This window comes from Scardinius erythrophthalmus (assembly GCF_964197995.2).
Source record: "Scardinius erythrophthalmus genome assembly, chromosome: 10".
In the NCBI taxonomy this organism is placed as follows: Eukaryota; Metazoa; Chordata; class Actinopteri; order Cypriniformes; family Leuciscidae; genus Scardinius; species Scardinius erythrophthalmus.
Genome location: NC_138230.1, coordinates 38,855,409 through 38,869,415, shown reverse-complemented (window position 1 = coordinate 38,869,415; position 14,007 = coordinate 38,855,409). Strand labels below are relative to the sequence as shown.

Here is a 14,007-nt window from a genome sequence, read left to right as displayed (position 1 = left end):
GTAGTGTAAATGAAATAATATGAAATATTTCAGTTTTTGAATACAACGAGTCTGATTTTAAAACCAATAGAGAATTACTGTTGACTTTCCATGGTAATGGCTCTCAACCTTTTTTCCCAGATTCAAAATGAAGTCCATTTGACCTCACAAATGCAAAGCTCCATATTTATGAGCTGTGAGTCAGTGTGTATTTGAGTGTGCTTCTGACAAGACTGCATTCAATATTTTGTTTTGAGGGCCTCACTTTCCATTTTTGCACCGTACTTGAGCTACATGTAATGTGCGAAATGAGAAAGGTTTCTTTTTTAGGATTCTCTTTTTGGATCCTAGAATGAGTAATGAATTGCAAACCAAATGTTAATGCACCATGGCAAAGCAGTATATATGATTGGAAATCAGGGTTATTCCACCAAATATTGATTTCTGAACTCCTCCTAAGTTAAAACATTTGTTTTGTGTTGTTTAAAAAAAAAGGAATCTTTTTTTTTTTTTTTTTTGACTAGTCATAATTTCTTGCAAATACACTTACAGGCCATTTTGTCAGGAACACCTTGCTAATAAAGGCCTGGAGCCCCCTTTGCCTTCAGAACAGCCATAACTTTTTGTGGCATTGACTTACAAGGTGCTGGAAACATAGATTTTGGTTCATATTGACATGACAGCATCACGCAGTTGCTGCAGATTTTTCAGCCATCAGAAGATGATACACTGTGGTCATAAAGTGATAGACATGGTCAGCAACAATACTCAGGTAAGCTGTGGTGTTTAAACGATGCTCAATTGGTACTAAGGAGCCCAAAGTGTGCCAAGAAATGATGTGCTACACCATTACAGCACCAGCCTGAACCATGGATTCAAAAGGAGGATGGATCCATACTTTCATGTAGTTTATGCCAAATTCTGCCCCTACCATCTGTTTGTGGCAGCAGAAATCAAGACTAATAAGATCAGGCAACGTTTTTCCAATCTTCTATTGTCCAATTTTGGTGAGCCACCGGTGTGATCTTCCTCTGCTGTTGTCCATGTGCATTTCTGCAGACCTTGGTTGTAACAAGCGTTCTTTGAGTTACTGTTGCCTTTCTATCAGCTATCAGCCTAAAGAGTCACTTAAATCACCTTTCTTCCCCATGCTGATGCTCAGTTTGAAATTCAGCAAATTGTCTTGATATGTCTAAATGCATTGAGTTGCTGCCATGAGATTGGCTGATTAGATATTTGCGTTAACGAGCAGTTGAACAGGTGTACCTAATAAAGTGGATAGTGAGTGTAAATGCTCTAAATATTTATTTATTTATTTTATTTTTATTTAGAAGAAATGTTGTCAGGAGTTTACAGAGTAATTTTACTCTAACGCATTCATATAAATAGTAAATCTTAAGAAACTGCTAATTTTGCAGTGGTCTCCAAGTTTTTTTTCCTAGAGCTGTAGATTTTTAGCAAAAAAAAAAAAAAAGATTAGCTTGATTTTAATGGAGCTACATGACAATTCTACTATAGCTTTCCCAACACTGAATCATACGGAATCATACAACATGAGAGTGAGTAAATGATACAGAATGAATTATCCCTTTAAGAGATTTATGAGATGCTTAACAGTGGGTGAATATTACATTTTAATAGTTACAAGCCATTCTTGGCCACCTAGATCTCACTCTGGGGGGACGTCTGGTCATAAACCCCTGCTGTAAAGGATTCTCAGTGACAGCAGTGAAAGCACATGTGTGGTTTGGTGAGAGGCACGGCGGGCACACACTGGGTCAAGCGCTACAGGAGCACCATTCACCTCCATCAAATACACCTCCGCTCTGGTGAGATCCAGTGCAGCGAGGTGATGAGTGATGGGGAATGGACCGGCCCATCTGTAGGGAAGATCAGATTAGACAGCATGTGGTCTGTTCTCTCAGACGTTCACTATTCATCAGCTCACCTCCTCCAGGGTGGCGCTGTGCCAAACCACCAACCTGCTACCATCTCTCCATCTTCCCCAGCAGGACCCTCCCCTCACCCTCAGTACCCCCTTCACTCCTCCATCTGTGTTTTAACAGATTCAAGCTATACGAAAGCCATCAACAGATGATGTCCATACAGGGAGATTTCTTTAAAGGTAGGGTAGGCAATTTTCGGTGAGGCAAGCAATAGATAGCTAGCTTTTAAAGCATAAGATCCCATCCTCCCTTCAGAGCGTCTCCAAAGCCACGCCTCCTCCAAAACACATGAACACGAACAGCACACAGCAAAGCATCGCCAGAGATATAACTTAAGATATAACTTATGCATCGCTTTCTTCCAGGACTTTTACGTGCTTTTCATCGACGTCCGGGTTAGCAGTAGCATGAGCCGTCAGGCAAGTGTTATTTAAAGGGGTGGTTGAATGTGATTTCACTTTTTTAACTTTAGCTAGTGTGTAATGTTGCTGTTTGAGCATAAACAATATCTGCAAAGTTACAACGCTCAAAGTTCAATGCAAAGGGCATTTACATTTAAAAAAAAAAAAATCAATTTCTAAGGACTACAGCAAACGGCTGGTAGGGACTTCATAGAACCCGGAAATCATCCGACCGCTTTTACAAGGAGGGACAGAGCAGTGTAGAATAATGGTTAAATACGTGAAAATATTTTTTTTTAAACGAAGCATGAACACATGTTACAGTGCACCCCACAAACACAATCAAGCCTTCGAAAAAAGGTGTTTTACCACCCCTTTAAATAAACTCTTTATGTAGGCTACTTACAAACTTTCCAATGCCTCGTTTTATGAGGACAGAACATATTTGTACTACTGTAGAAGTTTGGTACCATTCTGGGCATTATTAGTGGGGTAATTTATGAGATACATCATAGGATCCATTAGCGCCTGCACTAAGCTATCCGGCTGATTTCTCTAATGAAGAGAGAATGAAGCGTCTGACAGAACCCTATACAATTCTATATAGAACCTTTTCTTCAAAAAGTGGAGTCATTGACAGTAAATTCTTAATTTTAGATATTAGATCTAATATACATTTCATGATCCAAGCACTGAAGCAGAATAGATGAATCACTTACACTACACATGGTGGGATTTCTTCTCCTTGAGGTGAACACTGCTCGCTCTCCTCCAGCTCCGTGCACTCGGCTCCTCCACCCACGGGGAACTGCTGCACCTGACGTGTGCGTGTCCGCTGTCCCTTACGCCCATTCAGATCGTAGCACTCCTTTGAGCAGACAGACCAGTCCGACCACTCGCTCACTTCACAGTCCTTAGGGATGACGCAGGCTTGATATGTCACAGGAAGAGTCTGCTGGTTACACTGGCTGTGGGATCAAAGAATAAAGTCTGTTATTGATCCAAGAAACCAATCTTTAATAACACTAAGCTGCACATTCATGACATCTAAAAGATGAATGTATTTAACATCAAGTTTAATCTAAGCACAAGAGGAAAGAGATACTATTATTTATAGAGATGCACCAATACTAAATTTCTCCACCGATACCGATAGTGGATTATTCAGAATGGCATTTGCCGATAACGAGTTTGATTTTCTTAAGAAAAAAAGAAAAAAAAAAACCCCTCCAAACAAATGCTGTAACTATACAGGTAACCCTGTAGTTTGGTACATTGATATAATAATAGAGGTTATATTCAACTGCTTATATTTTCAGATATAATAATTATACTCAAATAGAAACTGATTTTTTTGTATAAAATGCAGTTGCACATTAGGTAGTTTTCATAAACACTTGTCTTCATGACAAATTTATTGAAACATACATAACAGTAAATAAGCTCCTCTCTAGTGTTTTTATAGCTAACTAACAAACTATAAGCATTTGGTAACTTTCCTGAGGTAAATGCAATGTTGTTTTATTGACGTCTTTCCGCGGGTGAAACACTGATTGAGCGATTACACGTGACCTGATACATTCCGGTAAGTTGTACTCCTTCTTTAAGCATTCCTTTTAATGTTCATGCTTGTTTTTTCATGCTATAACTTGTGTTAAAGTGGAAGAAAAGACTCGGGCTCCGAGCTGCCGCTTGAACTGAGGCGCTACAGTGATGTCACGTCAAGCTTAAGAGTGTCAAAACGCAATTTATTGCTTGAATTTTTGTGCTAAAATGGACATACTTTGAAAGCTGAGACTTTGTTTCTTATCAGAAGTAACAAAGCACACCACACAGCTCTTAGTGAATATTGGACAGAATGTGCACTACAAAGAGCCTGCTTTAACGTCGCTATTTTTTTTAACTGTTGATGTGCTGTCGCGTTAACATAAGACCAGTCTTGGATAAGGAGGATGCTAATTATGTTGTTATCTTTAAAAAAAAGAAAGAAAAATTATAGTCTTAAGCCTGACCAAGTTGCATTCAATTAATCCCATCCAATTATTGTAAAACACTATAGATATATGCAAAATGCCATAAAGATAATAATCTTAATACTGCTTACACTCTGACACAGCATCTCACCAGGAGTTTTCCTCATCCCTGTCCTTTCATTTAAATTTCACTGCAGTCACTACAGATTGTGATTCAATTTAGATATGTATCAAACTATGACTTCAATGAATTTTAATTAAGAGGCATCAAAAGCATGCGACGGCTTGGCTTTGGGGGTTGTTATGATTGAGACTGTAGCCCTCACTAGAGCTCCTACATGACATGTAAGCACAATCTCATTTGTCTTAATCAGTCAGATGAAGAAATCAAAGGCCTGGATGGTTCACAGATCACAGCGTTGGTGTCAAAACCAGAGGCCAATAATGATGTTTATTAAAACTAACATATTTTAATTTGGCATTTTCTTTTTGTTATATATTTTAAACATTTTTCCATGCCTTCATATTTTTTTTTTTTTTTATTGAAATAGATTGGCATTAAAGCCAATACATAATTTGAGATCATGTGCCCATGAAAAAAAAAAAAAAACAGCAGCATTATGCTACATTTTCCCAGAGCACAAATCAAGAGCCTAATCAAGTAACTAATAATTTTGGTTGACTGACATTTGCCACGGAATGAGGTCTGATTTTTGCTTTTCTTGTTCCTGACCTTGCCATTCCATACATTTGATCTGAGGTAGGACGCTGCATTAATGCGGTCATCAGAATCAGCTAAGCCTCTTTGGGGATTTCAGCCATCTGTGAAGTCAATGAGTAGCTCTAATGTACTGATCTGCCTGGGACAGTGTGCATCTCTCTCCCATCTTCCTGCGCTAATCCCATATACCAACAAATACAGGCAGATATGACATGTCCCCATTCTGACTCTAGAAGGCGAACCTAGGGTGAGCATGACAGAATTTTTCTCTTCTTAAAGCCTGTTAACGAAAGGAGGACATGTTGCTTTGCTGAAATTTACTCTGAAAGTCTAAAGTTGCTTGTAGTGATATTCAAATTTCACTTGACAATACCTCTTCAACTAAAGCAGATTAAAAGTTTCACCATGTGAGAAAGAATGAGGACATGCATTGGAGATCTATGAGATTTCTCAATCAAAAGGAACTTCAATAAAACATTCTCAATGACAGGCTGAGCAAACATAATGGAAACCACTTGCCGCAAAAAGCCCATATTATGGGTTGCATAAAATAACTTGTATTGTTTAAAATTGATAGGAAAATGATGAGGGACATTTCTGAAGGAAAATGACCATTAAATCTTTGGTTATGATGATGCAATTACATTCCGGGCAGGCAGTTAGTACTAGGGTGATGGAATGATGGGAAGGCAATGGGCTTGGGTCATCATATTGACATGAGAGGGATGGCTCCATAAATGAGATTTCTCTCTCTAGTTAGCCTATTAATGAATGAATCTCAGAAACTTCCTTGAGGGAAACTCCACTGCAAGAACGGTTTAAAATTCCATTTATAATACTCCACAATCCCCAACAGAGAGGGAAATAATAACATAGGGAGTCAGTCATGGCCTAATGGTTAGAGAGTTAGACTGGTAACCCGAAGGTTGTGGGTTCGATTCTCAATACTTGCAGAAAATGACTGAGGTGCCCTTGAGCAAGGCACCTAACCTCCAAATCGCTCCCCGACACCACAGCAAAAACGACTGCCCACTGCTATTCCTGATGTGTTTACACTAACTTGGATAGGTTAAATGCAGAGGACAAATTTCGAGTATGAGTTACCATACTCGGCCTTCACATGTCAGTTTCACTTAGATTAAATGACCATTACAATTCAGATTGCTGGCATCAGTGTATTCGCTGGAGTCTATGACTAAACAACTTAAAAGCTAGGAATAGAAACATGCCACAGGTTAATATTAATAGCCCTTGGGATCTATTAGTTACTACATGGTTTTTCTGTGAATCACCTTGTTAACTTTGCTAAAGCTGAAATGCAGAGAATTTCAACAGATATCAACAAACAACTCGAGAGCACGTGTTAAAAATTAAGTATACATGTGCGGTGGTCTCTTGTTTTTTTAATGAAGTCTGTTTGTACTTTTGCCGTGTGTGTATGTGGGCGTGTGTGTAAAAAGCATATTGTATGAAATGGAGTATGTGTTGGTGAATGTAGGCTTGACATATCCCTGTGGCCTAAAACAAGACATTAGTGTTGCCTCTGTGCTCTCTTCTACTTTCTCACACATGCACAGGGACAGAAGACTGACCAGCTTTAACACGATGAGGAGAGAAGAGCAGAAACACTGGAGGTGGGAAAGAGGCAGTGTTGACATAATATCACTGAGTTGATAAGGTCAGTGAATCTGTACTTATGCTCTCCCTTAGAAAAAAAAAAAAGATCACAGTTCTCTTCCCTGTGTTGATATATTTCTGTTAGGTCTAGGTAAAAATATAGATTTTCAGAATAATCTCAACCTTCATGTTAATGATCCCACAGGACTCCATTTAATAATGTACAGAATGGGAAAAAAATGTAATATTTCACAATATTACTGTTTTTACTGTATTTGTTATCAAAAAAAATGTAGCCTATGTGAATATAAGAGACTTATTTTTTTAAAAACATGAACAAATATTAATAACCCCAAACTTCTGAACAGCAGTGTATACATTTTTACAGGATTAGCTGAGAGAATTTATTTTATACAAAAGCAAAATTGACACTGTAGCTAAACTATATCCAAATGAACTGAAATTAAGTAAAATCTAAATGCATCAAAAGCTTGTGAATCGGAACTGAATTAAAACATCTGTATTGGTACCCAGCCTTAGATGCTGTTTATATCTAACTGCCATTTAATTTAAAAACAATTGATAAAATGTTGATTGCAATAGCTTCTACTACGCTGCAAAAGTAAATTAGCAAACCTAAGCTAATTCCCTGCACAGAATGAAGCCTCAAAAAGAATAACGACTTCATAACCAAACCGTGCATGAAGACACGAGGCGAAGAAGAGGCTGACCTGAACTCCGCTGTGCTTCCGCTTCGGTGCACACACGTCACCTCCCGGGTCTGATAGCCCACCTGCAGGTCCCAGAACTTCAACCCCTGGCGGTTCTGACGATTCCTTGTCCTCTTATTTTTGATGAGCTCTCGGGTCTCAGGGTCCCTCATCTTCCCCTTCGCCCTCACCCTGTCCCTCACACGTTCTCCTTTGTTTTCCTTCACCTCCTTTTTCTCTTTGTTCTTGCGTCGCTTGCCCTGGCGCTCCTGCCTGGCTTGCCGGTCCCGTTTTGCTTTCCGTTCTCGTTTCGGCTCTCTGGCTTCTTGTGTTTCCCGTGCCTGTCGTATAGGTGAGATGGTACAGGGGCCCCAAGGTCCCACCCTCAGGCTGTGCAGGCTTTCATTGCCCTCGCATTGGCCTGGCTGGCAGGTGCGGAACTCTGTGAGGTTGGGGCAAGCCGAACCGCCAAAAAGGGGCGGGGCTAGAACCAAACGCAAACGGTTCTGCAAGCCCATCCCACAACTCTTGGAGCAGGACGTCCATGGGGAGAACTCGGACACCACACAGTCGCGTGGGCACGGGATAAGGCAGGCCTGTTCTAACCGTGGCTTGGGCTCAAAGTACTCGCAGATGGCATCTTCCGCAGACACACCATCCGATTTGTGCACGCAACCCACTTCCCGCGTCTGGATGCCCTCTTCGCCCCGAGTGCATACCGCTGGCCTTGGCACGCCTGCACTACGCATAGACACCGGGACACACTGGTTCCAGGCCCCTAGCTGCCAGTCGTACAGCTCTTTGTGCCAATCGCAAACCCGGAAGCAGCTCTGTTGGTTGCTGGGCCGCTCTGACTGCTGGCAGTTGGTGTGTAACGTGGTCCAGCCCTCGGAGTGGGCACACCATACTGCTCGGCTTTGACTTCCTCCTGGACCACACTCGTTCCCCATGCACCTTCCCCATGGCCCTAAAGGAGAGATGAAGATGAAAGAGACAACTTTACAATTTAGCAAAGCAATGGAGTCAGTAGTCTTGAACAGATGTCTTGATTTGCACTCATGCTCAATATCCTGATCACATCCTCTTACACTTCCTTTGCAAGTCTTAATTAATGTCTGCAGACTACATGCACTTAAGACATTAAATAGAGCTAAAAACAGGACATGAGCAGGAGGAGTCAAATACCCATTGCCTGAATCAATATTCCGTTATTCCCAGGGACTATAATTCAAAACACACTAGGGAAGTGCAGTAGTGAAGACAAGCTGATTTTACTGATGGATTTCACAGCATGCCAGAAACATCTTTGTGGTCACAGGGAGAAGAAAGAAAGAGGCCGTCAACATTGTTTTAAAAATAAATATTTTTCATCAAATATTAAAATGTGGATATTGATAAGAATATTTATAAAATAAAAAAATACATTAATAAAAATAATAAGTGCACAAATTTTACCTTTATAAGTACCTTAGCTTGTAACAGGGGCAGAATTCTTAAAGGGCCAACTCTGGACATTATCTACCCATAAAATGTGCATATTAGTACCATAGAGTAGTAATGAGTTCCCACATTTAAGTAAGCAATTTAAGTAAGCATTGCTATTTTTTCAACAAAATACATTTTTAATTTGAAAACTTGCGACATCCGACAACTAATCCCATCTGCCACAGTTAGTGCTGGTATTTTGTTGGACAGTGGATAGATACATAGAATAGTAACTGACTATTAAACTATTAAAGTAACAGCCTTAAACCACTCATCTTCTCGACATCTTCCAATTTTTCAGTTAATAGAGCAATGGAAACATAAGTACACAGTCTGAAGCAGTAAATAAAAGTGAGCTGACAGATGAACTGAAATTCAGTTTGATAATTTGCTGAGGTCCCAGATATGAAGAAAAAAAAAAAAAATATATATATATATATACAGTACCAAGTGATGAAATGTTATATTGCATCCTTATTTTCATTTTTTTAATTTCCATGATCTTTTGTAACCATCCCCAAAGGTCATTTCATTTGATCTTCTCACAAATAATATTTTTAAAAAGCTCTCTGACAACATTATTTCATTGTATGTTCTGATATCTTTCATAGAAAGTGCCTGGGTGGGCACTTTATAAGACAGGGTAAAGGGGTGATTTATTTCAGGCAAATGAAGGCCATTTGAAGCCCTGCTTTATGACTCCACTTGATAAAGACGAGATAGTACGATGTAAATGTCAACGGAAGAAGCAGTGTCCTGAATTAGCCTACAGCTGCAACCACAAGGACCAGGTCAATACAGATCGATACCGACAACAAGAAGCCACTTCGGATACAATAGACAGAGCCACCACAAACTGAATGACCTCAAATGCCAGAAAAAGATATTTATACACCGCATGTACTCACATGTGCTCTTTTTTTCCCCACAGTTCCAAATACAAGCTTCTGATTTAATAAAAAAAAATAGCGGTGAGTAATTTCTGACTTATTCCACATGCAGTTTGTCACATGGTTAGCCACTGTAAACTCCAATTTTCTGGGGAAATCAAGAGCAATTTGATTTTGAAAGGAAGATTAAAATTCCAAACAAGTGAACAAGTCTGCATTTAACACTCAAAATACAATCCCTGGCTTAAGTTAAACTCAATCTACAGCATCTGAATCATAATGTTGATTACTAATAAAAATGTACAATATTTACCTCTCATTTTTCTCAAAGTGTCCCTATTATGCTATTTTAAAGATTCCTAATTTTGATTTGGAGGTCTCCTACAATAGGTTTACATGAATCCAAGGTAGAAAAAATAAATAAAAATATATTACTTTTCTCATAACATTCATTGCCGCATAACCCTTTTTTCCTCACAGTCTGAAATGGTTAGATCAAGGTTTCAGTCTCTCCAAGCCCCTTTTTGAGAGCCTACTTTGCTCTGATTGGTCAGATGGCTCAGTATGTTGTGATTGGTCTTCCCCTTACAGCACGTGTCGGAAACGAAGCACCCTTTACCATATGTGAATTTCAGCTCCGGAGGCTTCCTCTGCAATTAATACAAACAGTAACGTTCGTGTTGGTTTTACCGTATCAATTCGAGCATAAAACAAAAAAACAAAAACATAAATCTGTGTTACAGTGAGGCACTTACAATGGAAGTGAATGGAGCCAATCAAAAAACTTTAAATAGTCATTGTTTTAATAGTATAGTCACAAGGCGTATAACCAATATGCCTGTTAATATATATTATTCATATTTTTTTATATTTCTTCTTTTAAATCCTCCATAAATTCACCCCTTTACTTCCATTATAAGTGCATAAGTTACCAACCCATGTTCGTTGCGCACATTTCCACTGCAAAAAAGGGGGACAGTGGAGAAATGCTGTCGCTGTCTATGGCAGTCTTGTTGAGCAATGTAATAACATTGCACTACATTTCTCTTTGTATATAAATATATAAAACTGTGTGTGAGAGCGAAATCCATCGTGTGAGAGAGTGAGTGATTTAACGGTTTTAGATTCTATACATCTCCAAAAAGGACAGATGAGAGTCCCGGGAGTTTATGCGAGCTGCCGGTTCGCTAGAATCCCTTCTGGTACTGTGAATAGCAAAACAGAAGTGACACACTGCATGTAAAAACACTGGGACATGCCTTCTTTGATTTTAGACTGGTTATAGTAAGATAAACAACAGAGAGCAGCGTTATGTCACTGTTCATTCCTCAAGTCTGTGGAAACAAGTGGACGGTTCATGACAAGCTCCAGTTTGCCTGGCCGAGAACAAGCTCTGGCTCCAGAACGTGAACCGTTCTGGTGGAATAGGGGTAAGGGTAAACTAAATTTTTGCTTTTTTAGAGAAAACAGTATTTATTACTTATTTTTTGTGGTAATCAACATCATGCCGCAAATGCTGCAGATTGAGAATGTACTGTTGTATTGGAGAACTCCATTAACCAGAGCTACTATCTCACAAACAACTGCAAGTGTTTGTTGGGGAGGCATAATGGAGCTCCCCAGAGAGAGCAGGCAAGAGCTTCTTCATTCACAACGCCTGAAGCTGCAGGTGCTCAGAATAATTTATGAGCATGTCACAGGGTGATGTGGTCATCTACAGGCCAGGGGACACCAGGGGAACTCACAGCAGAACACCATGCTGGAATGAGCGGCACATCACAGAAGCATGATATAGTCATGCCCGCAAATTCTAGGAACGACGAAAGATGGCAAATTCATTTCCATCCGTAAAGGTTACCGTGGATGTGGTATATTTAATGAAAAGAGATGGAAAAGGCAGGGATGTGGGAGTGAAAAAAGGAAAAGCAAATAGGTAAAAAGCAGAAAAGATAAAAGAGGGAGATGGAAAGAGGTTTGTGGTAGATAAGACTCCTTTGTTTGTAGGCCACAGCTCCAGCTGTTAGATTTACAGCCGCAGGGCCCGTAAAAGAGCTCATCAATTTCCCTGTCCGTTCATCCACCTGCCACTCACTGACGTTTATTATGTGCTATCACACACACACGGTCCACATAAACGCACATATACCCAAATATTGCTCAACAACTGATGCAAAAATCTTTTTCAGTTAAATGCAACTATACATTTCTGAAAATTCATAAAGCGGAATAATTAAACAATATCATGTGAGCAAGAGAGTTGTTGTTCTGAACATAGGCTGCCGCAGATAATTTGAGCAATGCTGATATCCAGACAAACAGCGTGATTGCGAGTGTGACTTTGCTTTTCACAACAATTCAATAAAGATGTAACTTAAAATTTAGCCAGAAATTACCATTTACTTTTTTTCAACTTGCATTTGTTTTTGCTCCGCAAACAAAGATAGATCCGAGATAAGCCAAAGAATGTACATCTCTGAGCTACACACTAGCGGCTTTACTGAATGAATCAGTGTTGGATGAACTGAACGAGTTTGTTTAAATGAATCAATCATAAAGACAGGTTTCGTTCCTGAGTTAATTTCAAATTTTTGACTGAATCTATGGGTGAATTATTGATTCATTCACTCAACAAAGACATGTTTCATTCTGAATATATGTATTTGACTGAATACATGGAGTGAATGATTTAGTGATTTACTCATAAAGATACATGTGTTTCGTTCCAGAATAAATCAGTTTTTGATGATTAATAAATCAAAAGAAGCTTTTTTTCATAGCAATTACATTTATTACAAACATTTTCCCATGTGAGCAAGAAATCCATTATACAATAAATTTAGGTTTTAATTTTTACTCAAACACAGATTCTCAAAGGCTTTCATTAGTTCAGCGGAAGCAAGTGATTAAGAAAAGGTTAAGAGACATGTTTCTCACAGATATGATTATGTACAGTAGTCAATTGTTTGAGGATGAGAAGTTGGAGGAGAATACAAGAAAGATTGATGGAGAGAGAGACTATGTGTATGTAAAATAATTTCTCTTTTGCATCCTCTCCCCATTCTCAATTTGGTACTTCCTGTGGTGCCAGGTGGGCAAGCTAAAGCTGGCATTTACCAGGGAAATGTAAAACAGCATGAAATGTTGCTCCATACCAGCTTGGCTGGATACAGAGGCTTTGGAAAATAGGAGCATGCTGGGAAGATACTCGGCATTCATACGCTTCAGACACCCACATGATGAAGAACCAGGAAAAGCCCGGGAAAAGGTCACGCATTTCAACCGCTGACTATTGTTTAGATCTGCAAGATTACAAAGCCAAAATGTTATTCCATTAAAATGCATGATATTTGCTGTCAGAGGGGAAAAAAGACATAATTCTCTGCAGTCTTTTATCAGACTCAGTCTAAGTCAGCGGTGAGAATCACTGTCGAATGAGGACAGGCGGTTTTATCTAGAACCCACAGAGAAATATTGAAGTTGTGCTGATAACTAATAATATCATGAACAGCTCACACGCTCACCTACACATTCAATATCAAGATATCTGCTACACACGAGACAACCATAGGAGTCATAAATCTTTTATCCCTTTTTCTTATTCATGTCGAATTACTTTTTTGATCACAGTAGACACACTAATGCTTTTCCAGAGCTTGCTGCAGCTTCTGTTGGCCACAAATCCCTTTACAGAGTCTCCTGGATTTGCCTGTTTTCCTTTTGCTGGTTGAATGATAGATGGGTATAGATTTTTATGGTTGTAGAGTGATACAATGTCAGTCACAAGGATGTCACTGATTTTACAATGTTGCTAACAGACACATGCTAATCGGATGCTAAAGTAAGGACCAAGGAGCGAAGATGTTTGAAAGGCAATAATCTCATACTCATATTCGTCTCCTTCAAAGATGTATTGAGTCACAAGGTGACCCAAATGAAATTTTTTATTGCTCAGAAGTTGCTCTTTTATATCTCAGGAGACTTAATAGAATTCTCATTGTTGTTTCTCGTAGGTAACAATTTTGTCCTGGATGTTTCCTATAAAATCCCACATAAAAGTACACAGATTAGACCATTTTTACATACAGTAAGAGTAAAATATCATATGTAATTTTTTTTGTGTGTGTGTGTGTCCTCAGAGTGCCCTCATACATAAGCGTGTTTTGGTGAAATTTGGTGAAAATATCTCATTTCGTTTAAAAGTTATAGACACATACAGGTATATACTGTGTATATATATATATATATATATATATATATATATATATATATATATATATATATATAT

At 39.0% G+C, this 14,007-nt stretch overlaps 1 protein-coding gene across 1 annotated transcript in view; it reads right to left on the bottom strand.

The window, feature by feature from the left end:
- The window catches only part of thsd7aa (thrombospondin, type I, domain containing 7Aa), a 133,639-nt gene that overhangs the window by 77,566 nt on the left and 42,066 nt on the right, over positions 1–14,007 (bottom strand). The window contains exons 2-3 of the mRNA XM_081376742.1: positions 7,369–8,314; positions 3,046–3,294 (exon numbers count right to left, since the gene is read on the bottom strand). Of these exons, the coding sequence (XP_081232868.1) occupies positions 3,046–3,294; positions 7,369–8,314 (1,195 nt within the window). The remainder of the gene's footprint in view (positions 1–3,045; positions 3,295–7,368; positions 8,315–14,007) is intronic.